The following is a 20352-nucleotide window of genomic DNA, read 5'->3' as shown; positions in this document are numbered from 1 at the left end:
GTAGGGCCCTGATCTCTCCTGGGCTCTGAGCATCTGGCATTTTTAACTATCCCACCTGCACCTCAGTTGCATCTTCTGCAAAACGGGAAGACTGTGTATTTCAAGGGAGAGCTCTTTGTATAGATAGCCTTGGTAGATTTGGGGAAAAAAAGAGCAACAGTAATTTCTAATACCATCACCCGTCTATCAGTTTGTGGTACTATAACATTGTGTGTGTTGCTATGATGCTGGAAGCTATGACACTGGTATTTGAAATACCAGGGTCAACCATGGTGGAGGTTTCAGCACAGCTTCCAGACTAAGAAGGACTAGGAAGAAAGGCCTGGTGATCTACATCCGAAAATTAGCCAATAAAAACATTATTAATCACAACAGCATACTGTCCACTACAGTGCTGGAAAATGAGCCCCCTAGGTTGGAAGGCACTATACAATACCTACAACAATGGGCTCAAACATACCAATGATCATGAAGATGGCATAGGACTGGGCAACGTTTCATTTTGTTGTACATGGTGTTGCCATGTGTTGGAGCCAACTCAACAACGAACAACAATAACAGTTTCTAATATGTGGAAATAAGAGCTTCTAGAGGGAGTAGGATTCCAGCAGGAATGTGTGGGCGTGAAGAGATGCCATCTTCCACCCTGCATTCTCCCACTGACTTGATTTTCGACTCAGGGTCTGGGTTTTCCAAACAGAGTGAGTAAGCTCCACCTGGCCCAGCCCTTCTTCTGAGCTGTACTAGGGGCTTACAGTGAGAACAGAGACAAAATACTTAAGTTTTCCACTCTGCAAAGTTGAGATTTTCATCACTGTTTTTCAGGTGAGGAGGCTCAAGGAGGTGAAGCAATTTCCTTCAGGTCAGGCAGCTAGAAAGTGATGGAGCTGGAATCCCACTCAGATTGGTCTTACTCCAGAGCCCAGGAGGAAGACCATTCATTGTTCAATATGTACTGATGTTAGCCTGAGAAAAATGTCCCTGATATCTTCCCATCACTGCCTGTTTCCCTGAACGAGAATGGTTCTTCTCTTGGGGTCAGTATCTTTCCATTCCTTCCTCCTCCTCAGTCCCTCCCGGGCTCTGCCTCAAGAGCCACCATTCTCTTGACATCTCTCAGGCTTGCCTTTCCCAAACCTGCTCCCTATGATGTGTCCCTAAGCAGCTCTTATTGATGCAAAATTCTGTGCCAAGTCTTTCTTTTGTCTCTAGGAAGACAGAGAACCAGTCACAGCAATGACACGGGCCAGTGGAAAGTGTTTTAAGAGACAAGGTTAATTCTAAAATCAAACGATTTTCAGTATAGAAAAGATCTTAGAGATCATTTCGTCTGATCTTTATAATGAAAGAGCTCAACCGCAGAGAGGGGCATGACCAGGGCAGATGACCCAATAATCAAGGTAAGCACAGGCTTATTTGTGCTTACTTACTAATATCAGGATCATAAGCGTGGGAAAACTGGACAATGAATAAGGAAGACCGAAGGAGATTGATTGACACAGTGGCTATAACAATGTGCTCCAACACAACAATGATTCTGAGGATGGCACAGGACCAGTGTTTTGTTCTGATGTACAAAGGGTTGATATGAGTTGACAGCACCTAACAACAACATGGAGTGTCTGGCATAAAGCTAAAAACACCATATGTACTCAGTATACGACAGTTATAATTTCCCCCCTTGGTTCTATTTCTGTCTTTTGAACACCCATTTATTCAAGAAATACTTACTGCATAGCTACCAGTAACTAGTTGCCCTTGAGTCAATTACAACTCATGGCCACCTCATGTATGTCAGAGTAGAACTGTGCTCCATAGGGTTTTTGATGGCTGATTTTTCAGAAGTAGACTGCCAGACCTTTCTTCCAAGGAGCCTCTAGGTGGACTCGAACCTCCAACCTTTTGGTTAGTAGCTAAGCATATTAACTGTTTGGTACCATCCAGGGACTTCTGAGTGTCTATAGGGGGCTATGTACTGTGCTAAGCCCTAGGGAAAATAAGACAGACAAGGTTCCTGTACTCCTAGAGCTTCACTTTGTATGGTGAGAAGACAATAATTAAACCAAACTAAGATACATTTGGATGGAACTAAGGGTTTAGAGAGGTTATAGAACAGTCATAAGGTAAAAAGGAACCATGAGGGCTGCCCAGGGAAGGCAGTTCTGAGGAGGTGAAACTAGAGACCTGGAGAACAAGAAGGAGCTGGCCTCATGAGAATCTGGGGAGAAAGCTTTCTGGGAAGAGGGAAGAGCTCTTACAGTAAAAGCTTAACATGATGAGGCAGTAGAAGGTGGAATATAATGGTCAGAGGATGGGAGAGTGAGGGGCAGAAGGAAAAAGGATGAGGCTGGGAGGTGGCCAGCGGTTGGGCCATGAGGCCTTGAAGGTCACAGTGAGGGGCTGGATGCTATTCTAAATGCAACGAGAACTCATCAGGGGCTTTTGTGTGCGTTTTAGTGAAAATTTACCCAGTTAATTTGGTTCCCATTTAGCAATTTTTATACAAATTGTCCCGTGACATTGGTTACAGTTTTTATAATGTGTCAGTATTCTCATCATTTTTATTGTTGTATTGGTATTGATCTAGTTTCCCTTCCCCTCCTTGCCTTCTTTTCTTTGCTTTGGGGTAAATGTTGACCCTTTGGTTTCATATAGTTGGTTGTCTAAGGGAGCACATTACTCATGGGTGATACTGTTTATTGTATAAGCCAATCTATTATTTGGCTAAAAGGTGACCTCCAGGGGTAGCTTCAGTTCTAAGTTCAAATGGTATCCTAGCACGACAGTCTCGGGGGTTCCTCCAGCCCCTTCGGTCCAGTCAGTCTGGTCTTTTTTAGGAATTTGAGTTTTATTTGACATTTTTCTCCCATTCTATCTGGGACCTTCTATTATGTCCCTGGTCAGAATGGTCAGTAGTGGTAGTCAGGCACCATCCAGTTTTTCTGGTCTCAGGCTAGAAGACGCTGTGGTTTGTGTATGCTATTAGTCCTATGGACTGGTTTCTTTTTTGAGTCTTTGGTTTCCTTCATTCTGTTTTGCTCCAGATGAGTAGAGACCAATAGTTGTATCTTAGATGGCTGCTCACAAGCTTTTAAGACCCCATATGGTACCCACCAAACTAGGGTGCAGAACATATTCTTCATGAACTATGTTATGCCAATTGATTAAGTTTTCCCACTAGACTATGGTCCTAAGCCTTTTAACCCAGTAAACCAATCCTGTGAGTTGTTTGGATATGTCTAGGGTGTCTCTGTAACTGTGCCCCCTATGTGCTTTATTACATACGTGGATATATATGCAGCACACACAAACACGTATACACATATGCCTACAGAGACTCACATGTACCTTCCTACACACATATATGCATCCCTATCTACCTATGTAACCACACACATATTTTTTGGCTGTTATTACTGTTCTTGCACAATTGTATATGTTATAGAACTTATCATAACTGTCTCTTTTTCCTGTGTACTTCTTAGTGTTTTCATTCACCTTGGTCAAGTTGTGCAGATCTCACCCATATTTGGTATTGCCTTTCCCATCATCAAAAATAACAAGTGTCTACTATCTAGAATGAGCACTGCTGGAGCAGTGGTTAAAGCACTCGGCTGCTAACCAAAAGCTCAGTGGTTCGAAATCACCAGCGGCTTCACAGGAGAAAGATGTGTCAGTCTGCTTCTGTAAAGATTTACAGCCTTGTTATGGGGCAGTTCTACTCTGTCCTGTAGGTTTGTTATGAGTTGAAATCGACTCAATGGCAATGGGTTTGGTTTTTTGGTTTACTATCTAGAAAATGATGTCCCCTCCCATCCCTGGTAACCATCAAAGGACACTGCTTTCTATGTGTATATCTATTCTTGACTTCTTATAGTTGTGGGACCATACAATATCATCAGAGGGTTTTAATGACATGACCTGATCCATAGTCGTAAAAGATCCCTCTGGCTGTTACATGCAGAAGGCATTACCTTTTCTCACTCTAGAATAGTATGTTCCAAATTTACTCATGCTGGAGGGCTTATTAAAACACAGATTTCTGGGCCCCACTGTAGAGATTCTGATTCAGTAGGTCTAGGGTGGGACCTGAAAAACTGTACTTCTAACAGGCTCCCAGGAAATGACACACTGCAGGGCATGGAGCACGACTGGAGTAGCACTGCTCCAGAGGACATGACCCTGATGTCACCCCAGATCTCCTTCCTTCCACTCCCCCAAAACAGAGAAGATCCATGAGCCACAGGCTTCCCGGGAAGGATAGCTCGTTCTTAAACATCTTTGTCAGAAGAACACTAAAGAACAAGTTTGGCAGTTCCTCCAAAAGTTAAATATAGAATTCCCATATGATGCAGCAATTCCACGACTGGAATTGCTTTCAAAAAGACTTGAAAGCAGGGATCCAAACAGAAACCTGTACACCAGTGTTAGGTGCAGCACTATTCACAATAGTCAAAAAGTAGAAACAACCCAAATGTCCATCAACAAAGGAACAGATAAACAAAATGTGGTATATCTATAACCAGAACTCCACTGCTGTTGAGTCGATTCTGACTCATAGCAACCCTACAGGACAGAGTAGAACTGCCCCATAGGGTTTCCAAGACTGTAAATCTTTACAAAAGCTGACTGCCACATCTTTCTCCCCAGAACAGCAGTGGGTTCAAATTGCTGACCTTTTGGTTAGCAGCCAAGTACTTAACCACTGCACCACCAGGGCTCCTTCAATATGTGCTATAACATGGATAAACCTTGAAAACATTATGCTAAGTGAAGTCAGACACAAAAGGACAAATATTGCATGATCCCACTTATGTGAAATATCCAGAATAGGTAATACATAGAGAACAAAGTTTATTAGTGGTTACCAAGGAGGGTGTGATGGTTAAGGTGTGTGTCAACTTGCCTGGGTCATGATTCTCAGTGGTTTGGCAGATATGTAATGATATAGTTTGGCAGTTATGTAATGATGTAGTCATCCTCCATGATGTGATTTGGTGTGATCAGCCAATCAGTTGTAAAGGGAATTTCTTTGGGGGTGTGGCCTGCACCCAACATGGATGTTGTGGCAAAGCCTGATGTCTTGCTCTGGATCCTGCATCTGGCTCGTCATCATCTGGCCTCTAGTTCTAGGGACATGAGCCAATGGCCTGCTGTATTGCCTGCCGATCTGGGGTTTGTCAGCTCCTGCAGCTACGTGAGTCAGGAGAAGCCTCCAGCCTGACACCTGATCCATGAACTCGGGACAAGCCAGCCTCTACAACTGTGTGAGCCATTTCCTTGAGATGAACCTCTCTTTCTCTCTCCATATATATACATATATACATGTTTCACTGGTTTTGTTTCTCTATTGAAAACCCAATCTAAGACAGGGGGCTAGGCGGGGGAAAGAGAGTTATTGCTTAAGGGGCCCTGAGTTTCTGTCAAGAGTGATGAAAAAATTTGGAAAGAGGTAGTGGTGATGGTTGTACAACATGGTAAGCGTAATTAATGTCACTGAATTTTATACATAAAAATGGCTGAAACGGCAAATGTTTTCTTACGTATTTTAACATATACACACACAACAAAAAACAAGTTTTTCCCTGGCCAGATGTCAGAAGGTTCTGTGCCTTCCTTCTGGATCAGACCCCTTGTTCCTTTCAACCATTCCTGTCTTCTGCTAGGATGCAGGAGAAGGATCTTAGGCAACTGGGAGAGAAACAGACCTGCCAGCTCACAGTCACGCCAGGCAACATTCATTCTTTCTGAATGGAATTCTAGAGGGAGACCGACACAGAGGCCCACATGCCGTTTCCCCTAATTTGTTGTGGCATTCATGTAGAGCCTACTTTTGACTCAAAGGTTTACAAACACACCCGGAATGTTTCTTAAATTAAAAATCAATCCAGCAGGCACCAGTCAGCGAGCTACATCATAATTGGATGTGTAGGATGGAGTGGAAGTGGCTGTAGGAATTTCTACCATCTTCAGCAGCTGGTGTTACCACTTTATAATTTTGATTATGTCCCACTAAGTGTCTCTCGTTATGGCTTGGAATTCCTTGGGCTCTCTGAAGTATTGTCTGGATGGTGATACTTGTCACAATGTGTCTGCCATGTTTGGGGATGTATGTGCTTCAAAGGGAAGGTCTCTGTGGTTGGTGTTTTCAGCAGATGTGAGTGGTGCTGGGACTTTATGTAGGCTGTGAGGGAAGATCCCACCAGGGTCACTTGCAGCCCAGGCCAGGGGGATATTTCCTGCTGATAACTGAATCTTATCTGCTATGGTCAGAATGTATTTGTTCACAGGAGTTCTAGAGGCCTTAAAGTTCCCTTAGAGCCTGTGAATCTCCAAGAGATCACTAGCCAATGAGGCCATTGAATTACATGTGCAGTCACGTTGTCACAGGTGGGGGCTTGCAACTCAAGGAATCTCCTATCTGCTTCTGTAAGCCACGCTCACCAACCATAAATCATAACCAGACTGCCTCTGGACTCAAGGTTCGGCTCACTCCTTGGAACTCCCAGACTACTTTACGTGAACCTTTTCATGCCCAAGTGCTTGTTCTTTCATTTGTTTGTTCTTTCTTCAGTCATTCACGACTAATGGTAACTGATATTTATTGAGCACTTATTATGCCCCAGGTACTGTTGCCAGCATTACACAGGCATAAACTCATGCAGTCCCTAAAACAGTCCCATAGGATTCCATCCACAGGCATCTGAAGTGGCTGAAATGGCAGAACAAATCAGTCAAGCTCCCTTCCTAATGGTGGGAGCTGAGGGGGAATGACATGAAGGAAGTTGGGGCTAAGGCAGCCACTGTGGGCCATGAGTAAACTGAACAGGAAACTGACCAGCAGAGGCAGGAGGCGCCATATAGAATGGTCAGGTACAGAAAAGCTGTGTAGCCCGGAGTAAGTGACCTCGGGGCTTCCAAACCATGGCAGCCAGAGAGATGTTTTTAAAAATATAAATTAGATCATATAATTTTGTATGTATATCTTCAATAACTTCTCACCATACTTAGAATAAAACCCAAATATCTCATGAGCTTCTAACATTCCATATACTCTTATCTCATGCCACTTTACTCTTTACTCCCGATCCTCTGCTATGTTTCAGCCACACTGGTCCATTGTCAGGTTTTTGAATATACAAGGCTCTTCCCACCACAGAACCTTTGCACTTGCTATTTTATCTGCCTAGAAAACTTTTCTCTCAGCAACTCACATGCCTGACTCTTTGTACTATCCTCTAGGTTGGTCTCTGCAGCAATGTCTCCTCCTCAGAGAGGCTTCCTCTGGCTACACCATCTAAAGAAGGTCCCCCACATGATGTTGTTATTACTAATCTCTGTTCCTTCAAAGCACTTATCATAATTATAATCATTTTATCTGTTTATTATTGTTATATAGTTTTTTTTAGGCTACTAACCAAAAGGCTGGTGATTTGAACCTACCCAATAGCGCCATGGAAGAAAGGCCTGGCAATCGACTTCTATAAAATTGTTGTTGTTGCTGTGGGCAATCGAGTAGATTCCGACTCACAGTGACCTTATATGACAGAGTAGAACTGCCCCATAGGTTTTCGTAGGCTGAAATCTTTACAGGAACAGATGGCTAGGACAAACCTTATGGAGTACAGTTCTACTCTGAAACATGTGGGGTCGCCATGAGTCTGAATCAACTAGACAGCAATGGGTTTGGCTTTTTTGGTTTATACCACTAGTCCGGCATTCTCAATCCTGGCTGCATATTGGAAACTTAAAACGAAGCAAAAGAAAATAATGCCAGTGGCTCTACTTCACAAAGACCCTGACTTCTCTGGTCTGGGACGGAGCCTAGACATGACCTTTTAAAAGCTCCTGGGGGATACGATGTGCCGCCAAGGTAGAGAACCACTGTGTTAGACTGTAAGCTCTGTAAGATGAGGTCATGCTGGTACTGTCTCGGCAAACGCTTGATGCATGTTTACTGCATTGATAGAAGCATAAGGAAAAGAAAGGGAAGTTGCTTTCTAGGGACAACTGAGGCTCTGGTCTATGTGTTTCCCTACAATGCACTCCTTTTCCTTGAAGTAATCTGAGTAGGACTCTGCCTCTCAGAATCAATCCCGCCCTCCATACTCAAAAAGAAAAAAAAAAAAGACAAGACAAGAGCCCTTGGTTTTCAGTGCTGGGAGGGGACGAGCTCCATGCCCCATTTTACCAGCCTTCAATATTCCAAGTCTGTGAGGCTGGAAGTGAGGGGACTGTGTGGAGGGTGGGGCCCGTCCGCCATACCTGTCCATGGAGAGCTGAGCAACCAGGGTGACGTCCGTGTTGTCGGAAGCAGGCTCGTACTCGTAGTGTAAGAAGTACAGGTGGGTCCTGTGGACGGTGAAACGCTCTCGCCGGAACTCATAGCACAGGTCATCCTCATCCAGCTCAGAGAGCTGCTTCTGGAGCTGAAAGATGGAAAGAGGGCGTAAGGATACCCCGGGGCCCAGGAGCCTACCCACGGTGCCCTGCCCTCCCTGAAACTGTTATCTATTGGGACATCGTTGACAGGGTCAAAGACTGAAGAAGACGACCACCATTTTTATTCCACCTTGTAACATAATCTAACTTCAAAAAGGTGATGATGAAGGACAACGTGTGCTCACCACCTGAAAAACGAGCCCCTCATACCTGAGAATGATGGCAGACTCACTGACAAACGTATAACCAACCAAGACTCCTTACAACTAACAAAAAATGTTTTCCTGGACTACTTAGCGTAAGTTTCCGATAACACAGGGAAAACTTTCAGAGAAAAAGTAGCCACAAACTGCATGGAGCATTACCTTTGTGGAGTTCAAGCTCTTCTCAACCCAGAGCTACACTTTTCAATCTTTGTACCAGGTATTGGAAAGATGGAGCCCTGGGGGGTGGGGGACAATGGTCAAGCACTCAGCAGCTAACTGAAAGGCTGGTGTTCGAACCCACCCAGCGGCTCCATGGAAGAAAGACCTGGCAATCTGCTCTGGTAAAGATTACACCCTAGGAATCCCTATGGGGCAGTTCTACTTTGTCAGGTGGGGCTGCTATGAGTTGGGATCAACTAGACGGCACACAACAACTGATTGGAAAGAAAAACAAATACATCACCAAAAACCAAAATTTTCCCTTAATTTCATCTAAATTTAATTAGAGCATCGGCACCTTACTTTTTTTTTCTCTTCCCTTTTTTCTATCTCTGAAAGTCTTACTTCATTAACTGGCTTGAAGAAATCCTTTCATGAGCTCTACTCCTCTCCTTCCTACTCCAAACAGGAAAAAGATCAGGCTAACCTGTTAACAAGGAACTAATTAAGGGTTTAAGGTTTGAGAGCTGAGTCCTTCATGGATACATGGTATTTCTGTCTCCTGCAAACACTGCTATAACACAACCAGGCAGAGATGATCATCCTGTTTTATAGATGAAGACATGTCTTAGTCATCTAGTGCTGCTATAACAGAAATACTATAAGTGGATTGCTGTAACAAAGAGAAATTTATGTCCTCACAGTAAAGTAGGCTAAAAGTCCAGATTCAGGGCGTCGGCTCCAGGGAAAGGCTTTCTCTCTCTGTTGGCCCTCTTATCAATCTTCCCCTGGACTAGGAGCTTCTCCATGCAGGGACCCCGGGTCCAAAGGATGTGCTCTGCTCCCAGCACTGCTTTCTTGGTGGTATGAGGTCCCCCTCTCTGCTTGCTTCCCTTTCATCTCTTGTAAGATAAAAGATGGTGCAGGCCACATCCAAGGGAAACTCCCTTCACATTGGACAAAGGATGTGACCTTAGTAAGGGTGTTACAATCCCACCCCAAATTCTCTTTAACATAAAACTACAATCACAAATGGAGGACAACCACACAATACTGGGAATCATGGCCCAGCCAAACTGATGCTCACATTTTTGAGGGAACATAATTCAATCCATGACAGGCACTGACATTAAAAAAAGTAAAATAACCTGGTGAAAAATGAATCTATAGATAGAAATCAGGTCGGTGGGTGGGATGAGAGGGTGAAGGACCTGGCAAGAGGCAGGTGAGAAGCTTCTGGGGTGATGAGAATGTTCTCCCATGAATCTGGAGGGGGTTGCATGGGTAGGCTTATTGTATGTCCATTACATTTCAATATTATTGACATTTTAAAAATAATACTCCACCACTTGTCCATCAGTTTGTTGTATCATGGTGGCTCGCATGTTGCTGTAATGTTGGAAGATACGCCGCCAGTATTTCAAATACCAGTAGGGCCACTCATGGCGGACAGGTTTCAGTGGAGCTTCCAGGCTAAGACAGACTAGGAAGAAGAACTTGGTGGTCTACTTCCAAAAAAAAGTTGACCAATGAAAACCCTATGGCCAGCAGTGGAACACTGATACAGAGCTGGAAGATGAGCCCTTAAATTGGAAGGCACTCGAAATATGACTGGGGAAGAGTTGACAGCACCTAACAACACAACACCAACAACAAAAATAATACTTTCCTAAAGGTCACACAGGTGGTTCCAATATTCTTTGTTACATCAGCCTTGTCCAGCCCACGGTGCCATATAGATAAAAATAAAGTTTACATGGCTAGTTAAAAATCTGGCAGAATGTAATAGGGCATTTTCTCAAGAAGAAGGCATTTCTTTTTTTAAATCTCCAAACCAAAAGTGTAATAATCAACAAGAAAAAATATTCGCTTCCTTCTGTATAACCTTGTGTCAGTTCAGACCATTGCCTTGATAGATGAAGCTACGGCATTATTTCTCAAGATGTGCAGGACGGTAGATGATTGCATTAATTGCCCCAATTCTTCACCTCTCCCGTATCCTTACCCTGTGCTATGCAATTCTGCAGTTCTGCTTATTAAAGAGGCAGAGCCTGTTTCCCTGTCCTTGGAACCTGGGCTGGAGTGTGACTTGTTTTGGCTGATAGGATGCAGGGGAAGCAATGCTATATCAATCCTAAGGCTTGGCCTCAAGAGGACTGGTGTTTCTTGTACCTCTACCACGCCATGAGAAAATTCCTAGGCTAGCCTGCGGGGGGATGAGAGGCACCTGGAGCAGACGGAGTCTCCCCAGTTGCCCCAGTCACCAGCCAGATGCCCCCAGTCACGTGAGGGAGCCCAGATCAGTAGAATTGCCTCAGTGAACACTCCTTGGTGTACGCCACTGAGGTTTTGTGGGTTGAGAAACAGAAAACTGATGTTGTTGTTGCTGCTGCTGTTGGGTTCTGCTGAGTCGATTCTGACTCAGTCACCTCATGTGTTACAGGGTAGAACTGCCCCATAGGGTTTTCGAGGCTGTAATCTTTACAGAAGCAGATCACCAGGTCTTTCTCTCGCAGAGCCAGCGGGTGGGTTCAAATCGTGAACTTTCTGGGTGATACAAATGTGTTATAGATTAAATTGTGCATTCACACCAAAATATGTGCTGGTATCCTGACCCCTATTTCTGTGGATGTAACCGACTCGACGGCAGTGGGTGGAATCCTGTTTGGAGATAGTTTTCTTTGTTATGTTAATCAGATCATACCAGTAGGGTGGGTTCTAAGTCTAATCACTTCTGAATAGATGTCATGTGAGGATTCTCTACAAGCCAAGGAAGCAAGGAATGCCAGGGTGACTGACAAGGAAGAAATCAGCTTGGTCGAGACCCTGATTTGGGCGTTCAGCTTCCACAACTGTGAGACAATAAATTTGTTTGTTAAAGCCACCCACTTCTAGTATCTCTGTGACATCAGCACTAGGTCGCTAAGGGCAGGCATTACTGGCATTTTGTGCGGGATACTTCTTCAAATGTAGGCCTGCCCCATACATCGCAGGACACTCAGCCTTCTGCGCCCCTGTCCACTAAGTGCTAGCAGCATTCTCCAATTTTTGTGATGACCAACAGTGGCCCAGTACAACTCTGAATGCATGCACATATTTCCAAATTCCGTTGGGATTTGGAAATATGTGCATGCATTCAGAGTTGTACTGGGCCACTGTTTCCGTGGGGGATCCGTTGGGAGCCAGTGGTCTGCGAGACATTCTCCGCTTTTGTCACTTTAAAATGTTTAACTGTTAAAAAGGATGCAATCAGGGATACTCTTTAGCTTTTCAAATCCAATTTGATGTCTCTGCCTTTTTGAAGATTCCCACTCTGCCAAGAGTTTAATAAAAAACCAGGAAAAAAACGGGACTTCTCATTCCAACTGAGAACCCATGAGCCAGAGGACCCTTTCTGGTCTGCAGGATTAAACCCAAATCCCTTTGTTGAACTTCTGCTCAGAATTTGCATTTCTAACGAGTTCCCTGCTGAGAATTTGTATTTCCACCCCAGATCTACTGAATCCAAATTTACATTTTAATAAGATCCCCAGGTGATTCTTATGTATAACTTGTTAGAAACTCAAATTCCTAGCAGTGGTCTGAGATAGAAAGAAGGAGTCAGAAGCCCTGCTCTGAAGTTAAGGCTTGCCCTTCCAATTTCCTTTGTGTCCTCTAACTATATGCATAGGAGGTAACCAACAGACGCTTCTGAAGGTCACTATTGGCTCTGATGCTTGCAATTCTAGGGTCTGTGGTTACTGAACAGGTTTTGGAGAGCAAGCAAACTCCCTGCAGGGTGCTGGGTGAGGGTGATTTCCCTTCCTCTTCAAAGCCCTCTGGTGAGGCATCTGCAACCTCACTGGACAGTTGAGAAAGCAGTTTCAAGATCTTGAGGTCACTCAGGGTGTGGCTGGGCTCAAGGTCAAACGTGGGTCCGTGCTCTGCTACTACCATGCTGTCTTTCCAGGAGAGATGGTCTTTCAGCCGCAGGGCAGCAAGCATGTACAGCATACTGGCCCGACTCATGCCTACAAAATCCTGGATAAGTTACTTAACCTTCCTGCACTTCAATTGGCTCAACCGTAAGATGGGGATAATAATAGTAAGTACCACCACCCGGTTGTCAGTTTGTTGTGCTGGCTTACGTGCTGCTATGATGCTGGAAGCTATGCCACTCGTATTTCAAATACCGCCTGGGTCACCATGATGGACAGGTTTCAGTGGAGCTTCCAGACTAAGACAGACAAGGAAAAAAGGCCTGGCAATCTGCTTCTGAAAATTAGCCAATGAAAACCTTTTGGATGACAACAGAAATTGTCCAATCAATTGCTGGAGGAGGACATTGTGCTTGGTTGAGATAGAGGGCCTATGAGGGTGAGGAAGACCCTTGGTGAGATGGATTGGCACAGTAGCTGCAATGATGGTGTTAAATATGCCAGCAATCATGAGGGTGATATAGGACTGGCCAACATTTCACTCTGTCGTACCTAAGATCGCCATGAGTCATAGTCAACTCAACAACAGCTCTCCACCTATCTAATAGTAACTACACCAAGGGATTGTAGGAGGATTCTGAGAGATGCTTCGCATGAGGAATACAGTGTTTGGAGGGAAGTAAACACTCAACAGACGTCACCTATTATCATGGTTGTTATTATCACTAATTGGAAAGGGAGTCCCCAGGCCCTTCAAGGCACTTAGCTGCTTGCCTTCTGTCCTCAGACATCACCTGAAGGAGGATCTCATGCCAAGGGCCTGGGGGCAGGGAAGGCAGGGGCCACATGAGTGTGAAGGGCCCTTCTGATGCATGAGGATCGGAGAGTCCCCATGTCCTTCTCCTCAAGGAACTCCAACATGCCTGGGAACCACGACGTTGCCTCCGAAGAGGAAACAACCAACTGATATTATCTTCCTTCCCTCCTTCACCCACACTGCAAAAGAGCACACGCAATTCTTTCCCGTTAGAGAACAAAAAAAAAATCTGCAAAATTCACGGCACAAGCAGGGTTTTGCTTTTGTTTTGTGTTTTTAATGTGTTGACAGAGTGCACGGCTTCCAGTTCCACAAAGAAAAGAGAGGGAGTGTTTGAGGGTGTGGGTGTGTATGTGCAAGATGTGTGTGTGTGACAATGAGTGTATGTGAGTGTGTATGTGTGTGTGCAGGCATATGTGTGTGCAGGATGAGTGTGAGCGTGAGGATGGGTGTGTAAGGATGAGGATGTGTATTATGAGTGTGCAGGCACATGTGTACGGAGAAAAGGGTCTTTCCTGAATGAGTTTTCAACAAGAAGCTTCTCCTCACCATATGAAAAATAGCATTAATGACCAGAACGTGAGAAATGAATGTGTGTGGGTTTCTCATCCTCCCCCCACCCCCCCCAACACTCAACTAAAGCACATATAGCCCTCATGTGAATGAGTCAGGGAAAAATGACATATCAAGGTATTATGCACTGAATCGTGCCCCCCCCCACCGCCCATATGTGTTGGAGTCCTGACCTGTATACCTGTGGATGTAATCCTATTTGGAAATGGATTTTACTATGTTAATGAGGCCATATCCGTGTAGAGTGTGTCCTAAACCTCTCACTTGTGAGTGAAACAGAGCAGTGTAGACACAGAGACAATCAAGGACAAATGGTGGTGGTGGGGGGGGGGATAAATGTCATATGGAGATCACCAAGGAATGAGGAGCACCAGGCTACAGAAGGTGAAGGAGACAAGGATCTTTCCCCAGAGCTGACAGAGAGAGAGCCTTCGGCTAGAGCTGGTGCCCGGAATTTGGACTTCTAGCCTCTGAACTGAGAAAATAAATTCCTGTTCTTTAGGTCGCCTACTTGTGGTATTTGTTACAGCAGCATTAGATAACTAAGACACAAGGTCAGTGGCTCCAGCACCCATACAGTGAGCTTCTAAAGGCAGAGGCTGTATCCCCCTCTTCTCTGACTCCCCTGGACCTAGACTCTCCAGAGCATCCTGTATGCTCAGCAAGCCTCTACTGGATGTGCCTGATAGTCACTGCAGGTTAGGAAAGACAGCAGTGAGTGACCAATGAGGGTGCTCCAGAACAATCGCAGCATGGCCCATCCCAGAACCAGCCATCCTGGGGGATAAGCAGCCTCTAACCATGAACTTCATGGTACCAATTAATGTGACTCAGTGACATCCACATCCCAGGCTTACCTGTGGCCATCCCAGTGCAGAAGGGATAGGGTTTAGGGAATACTGTTGTCTACCAACCACACGGAAACCCTGCTGGCGTAGTGGTTAAGTGCTATGGCTGTTAACCAAAAGGTCTGCAGTTCGAATCTGCCAGGTGCTCCCTGGAAACCTCGTGGGGCAGTTCTACTCTGTCCTGTAGGGTCGTTATGAGTCAGAATTAACTCGATGGCAACGGGCTTGGTTTCGGTACCACCCACACTGGGTTTTATGGAAAACACATCAGTCATAGTGCCAACAGACCTACCCAACTTCAGCCCTTGGCAGGTACGGGATTGCGGGCCAGTCAGATGCCTTCCTTGAGCTTTAATATCATATTCATTATCAGCATGGTGGTTTGTGCTTTCATTCAACTAACACGGACCGAGCACCTACTATGAGTCAGGTGCTGCGTGGGATGTTTTCTGGTATGATGTTTCAGTAGCGTTAATCTGCCAACTATCCTCTGAACTGGGTGTTATCTTTGGAAATCGAGGCTCAAAACGTTTCAGTAAACGGCCAGTTACCTCGCTAGCAAGAAGCAGGCTCTGGATTGAGAATTCAGTCGTGGACCCCAAGCTGGGGACATTGTCACAATACAATTACCTCTCCCCCATGGGCTGGATGTGAGGATCAAATGAGATGGTTAAAGATACAACTTTGTTCCATGAACAAAACAGGCCATAGAAATGTATACGCAATCTGGTCCCAATACAGGAAACAGGCAAACAAAGAACCACATAGAAAACAGATTGAAGGCAACCCGTCACAATGTTAACGGAAATTTCCTCTGAGTGGTGGATTCACAGATGAATTTTATTTGCTTCCTCATACTTTTCTGTAGTTAACTAATTCCCTGCAATTTCCTCAAATGAGCTAATGCATGTAAAAGTGCTTTGTAAACTGTAAAGTGCTATATAAACCTAAGCAATGTTATTATGATTACATTATGCGCCATTTCAAATTCTAATCTGGGCTTGCTTATTGCTGACTGTGTGGCTGATGTTATCTCATGAAGGGAGACTCCACCAGCTTAAAAAAAAAGGCATCCTTCCACCCAGGATATGAGTAATTTCTCCAGGGAGACACTGGGCTGTAGGCGAGTGCTTTCATTAACAGGTCTGAATGCTGTGGCACTCTGGCCACGGGGGAGCAGAGGGCTCCGGACAAGTCAGTCAAAGAAACAAAAGACAGATTTCTCCTGAGATAAAATGCATTTGCTAAATTGCTTCTTTGGGCAGCCAGCTGAGGCACAGGGAGATTTGGGCTCAAGGGAATGGTCCTTTAAGCAGTTTGCATTTATTTCTTCCCATCCTTAAGGACAGGGCCCTGGATTGACTTCTGAGCTGCCAGAGATGATGGCTGGTCATGCCTGCGGATTCAGGGGGACTGGGAGTGTGCCTCTGTGCTCTGGCCTGAGGGATTCCTGTCTACAGCAAGCAAAACTGCAGTGAGATCATGAGGATGACTGGAAACCGAGCCCTGATCTCTCCAAGACTCATTTTCTGAACGACCCTGAGCAAGTCATTTCTCCCAGAAGTCAGAAAGAGTTTGGGCTTTGTGTGATAAAGGTCAGCATGAATCCAATCCCCAAAATGTGGAGAGTGATCCAGTCCTCACATTCCTGCTTCTCCATTCTTGTACCCAGCCATAGCCCGGCACTCGCTTGCTGATCCTAGCCACCTGGAGCTAGGTCGGCACTCAGAAGTTAAAAGGACACTGTCTTTTAGACGTCCAAACAGACAGATGACAACTGCAAGTTTGAGGAGTCTACATGACACCGCTGCTTTCTGACCCGCTGGTCACAAATTTGGGGCTGATTTCCCACAACCCCTCAGGATGTCAGCTGCAAGCTCAGGAGTCCATACAATACCCTTATTTTCTGACCTGCTGGTTCCATCACCTTTGGGTTCAATAATTCACTGGAACAACTCACAGAATTCATGGAGAGTATACTGATGGCACAATGGTTAAAGAGTTCGGCTGCTAATCAAAAAGGCAGTGGTTTGAACCCACGAGTTGCTTTGCCGGAGCAGTCTGCTTCTGTAAGGATTACAGCCTTGGAGACTCTATGCGGCATTTCTACTCTGCCCTGCAGGGTCACTATGAGTCAGAGTCGACTTGATGGCTATAGTTTTTTTAATACCACACTTAGAACTACAGGTTTATTATAGCCACAAAGAATACAAATGAAGAGACGCATGGGGTGAGGCCTGGGATGGTTCCCCACACAGCTTTCATGTCCCAAGGGACGTACCACCCTTCTGAGCGCAGATGTCCTCATCAACCAGGAAGCTCTCTGCGTTCAAGGTTTTTACTGACCAGTTCTGCAGGATAGGCTAAATCATGCCTCCTAAGGCCAGCTGATAACAGCCTCCCAGGTGAGTCTTTTCTGGTCAGGTCAGTTTCCACTTGCTAGCACAAATTCTTAGGTGTGGCCTGGAAGTCCTAGACCAAGGTTCCCCAATTACTCCAGTGGTTATTTCTCTGGAGCCAAGAACAAAGGCCACCTTCCTCAGGTTCTTTACCCCGTAGGCTTCATGAGATAACTCTCAAGGATCAAGCACTCACTGGGCAGACAATGCGCTGGACTCTGCAGGCACTTTCTTGTTCAGCACTCTTAACCACCCTGTGAGTTAGGGACTACTTTTCATAGACGAAGACATTCATCTTTGGAAAGGGTAAGCCACTTGTCCAAGGCCACACAATTAGTGAAAAGAGCAGCTGAGACTCAAACCCAGGTATATTTCTGCTGAGTTCTTGCAGGTAACCAAGCCACTACAATGCCTTGTTAATCCATCTCTGAGGTTCTTTCTAGTGTTAGCAATTGACGATTCTGTGACTACAAGATAGAAAGAATCTGGGTCCCTGAGCCTGGAGAAAAGCTGCCTGCCAACAGGAATGCCATCTGGATCTCACATGAACGAGTAATAAACTTCCAGCATGTTAAGCCATTTTACAACTTCTAGAAGGAAGCATTGGTAGTTCAGTGGTAGAATTCTTGCTGCCCATGCAGAAGACCTGGGTTTGATTCTCTGCCAACGTACCTCAAGCACAGCCACCATCTGTCTGTCAGGGGAGACCTGTGTGTTGCTATGATGTTGAACAAGTTTCAGTGGAGCTTCCAGACCAAGAAGAACTAGGAAAAAAGGCGATCTACTTCTGAAAATCAACCAGTGGAAACCCTATGGATCACAATGGTTTGATTTCCAACTGATCATGGGGATGGTGTGGGACCCGACAACTTTTTATTCTATGGTACATGGATTTGCCATGAGTCAAGAGCTGACTTGATGACAGCTAACAACAACAGGAGTCTTACCTAACACAGCCACTTTAGAATAAAAAAAAAAAAAATAGTGGCCATTAAGTGATGAAGACATAGTACAATGGCCCAAATAAAGAGCCTCTAAGGCCACTGGTCCCCCACACGTCTGTCAGTTTGTTGTACTGTCATGGAAGAAGTACAGCCAGAATGCTCCTTAAAAGCGAGGATGGCGACAATTTATCTTACATACTTTGCACGTTATCAGGAGGAATCAGTCCCTGGAGAAGGACATCATGCTTTGTAAACTAGAGGGCCAGGGAAAAAGAAGATAAACCCTCACCTACGTGGATTGACACAGTGGCTACAACAATGGGCTCAAGCGTGAGAATGATCATGAGGATGGCACAGGCCAGGTAGTGTTTCCTTCTGTTGTAAATAGGGTCACTATGAGTCAAAAGCGATTTGATGGCACCTGACAACATAAAAAAAAAAAAAAAATTTTTTTTTTTTTTAACAACATAATAACAAGGCCACTGGTTTCTTCTTGCAACACTCCTCCTTCTGATATCTTGGCACAATGAAGGGACATGTCTGGTAGGTAAGATAACACTCAAAGGGTACTGTTTTCTACATTCACTTTTTAGCGCTCTTCATATCCATTATTTCGTTTGTTCCTCCCTAACACCTTTGTGAGATGGGCAGGGCTGCCTGTAGTACACTCAGCTGACAGGTGAGGACGCTGGGGCACTAGAGATTTGCTCAGAGAAGCTGCAACTCTAACCCGTCTTCCGGAACCTAATCCAGTGTGCTTTTCTGTGCTTGCCACGAGGCAGTTACTTTTTATTAAATCATACAGATTATTATTGAATCACAGAGACAGGTAGGGGAAGATCACCTGCTCACACTGGTTGCCTGCTGTGTGTTTTAATCAACAGAGTTCCAGGAACCCAATGCATTTTTATCAAGGAAACCAAACCAGGTGCCACTTTCATTCTTTAGTGGGAGGGGAGAGACATGGGTTCCAGTCAATGTTCAGAGAGGGTCTGCTCAGCCCTGACCGGAGCTCTGAGGGGAGAAAGAAGAAAAAGGCATGGTCTCCTGCCTTCTCAGGTACCAGTATGAAGTCATTCACTGCACACAAGTGCTGTTAGTCGCTATTAAATTGGCTCTGATTCATGGTGACTTTAGGTATAACAGAACGAAACATTGCCCTGTCCTGTGCCATCTTCATCCATACACACAATTAACTCCAAGCTCTGTGCTAGGAATGGGGAATGGATCCCCAGTTTATGCATTTAAAGAGTTTATGTAGTCTAGTTGTTGTTGAGTCGGTTCTGTCTCAGTGACCCTATGTACCACGGAACAAAACACTGCCCGGTCCTGTGCCATCATCACAATCATTGTTATGCTTGAGTCCATTGTTGCAGCTACTGTGTCAATTCATTTCGTCAAGGGTCTTCCTCTTTTCCGCTGACCCTGTACTTTACCAAGCATGATGTCCTTCTCCAAGGACTGATCCCTCCGGACAATATGTTCAAAATATGTAAGATATACTCTTGTCATCCTTCCTTCTAAGGAGGGGCAAAGAAGCAAGTCAGCACCTACAATTCCATGCAATTACAATATGAATAAATAATACACATAAAACTTAATGGGGGGGGGATGTGTTATGTGCTTACACTATTCTAAGCTTCTGACCTGTCTTTATTTAGTCTTCATAAATCTACGAGGTAGGAATAATTACTATTCTCATCTTACAGATGAGAAAACTGAGCCACAGTGAGTTTAAGTCAATTGCCTGAAATCCCACAGCTAGTGTTCCTAGCGTTTTATATGGGGCTATCTTGCTCCAGAACTGCTCTTTAACCTAATATGCAAGGGCAGGAGAGGCTGCTCAGTGGAAGGTGACTCAGCTAGAAGGACAGGAGGGAGTGGGCTGCTACAAAGGCACAGGAGAATAGAGAGAGTCCCATAAGTTTAGACAAAGGGAAGTATGCAAATTGAGGATAGACAGTAAAAAGCAGGCAGACCAGAGGGGTACCCTGTGGCTTGCCGTATATTCACGAGTATCTTGACCCCTTGGTTCACAAACTACTAA

At 44.9% G+C, this 20352-nt stretch overlaps 1 protein-coding gene across 2 annotated transcripts in view; it reads right to left on the bottom strand.

Moving 5' to 3' along the window:
* LARGE1 (LARGE xylosyl- and glucuronyltransferase 1) overlaps positions 1–20352 on the bottom strand; it is a 693833-nt gene that overhangs the window by 46450 nt on the left and 627031 nt on the right. For both annotated transcript variants that reach the window (XM_003405322.4, XM_023539269.2), the window contains exon 11: positions 8266–8429. In XM_003405322.4, coding sequence (XP_003405370.1) covers positions 8266–8429 — 164 coding nt within the window. The remainder of the gene's footprint in view (positions 1–8265; positions 8430–20352) is intronic.

Source organism: Loxodonta africana, chromosome 4, assembly GCF_030014295.1.
Source record: "Loxodonta africana isolate mLoxAfr1 chromosome 4, mLoxAfr1.hap2, whole genome shotgun sequence".
Classification (NCBI taxonomy): domain Eukaryota; kingdom Metazoa; phylum Chordata; class Mammalia; order Proboscidea; family Elephantidae; genus Loxodonta; species Loxodonta africana.
Note: the sequence above shows the minus strand (reverse complement) of the source record. Positions and strands in the feature narration are given on the sequence as shown.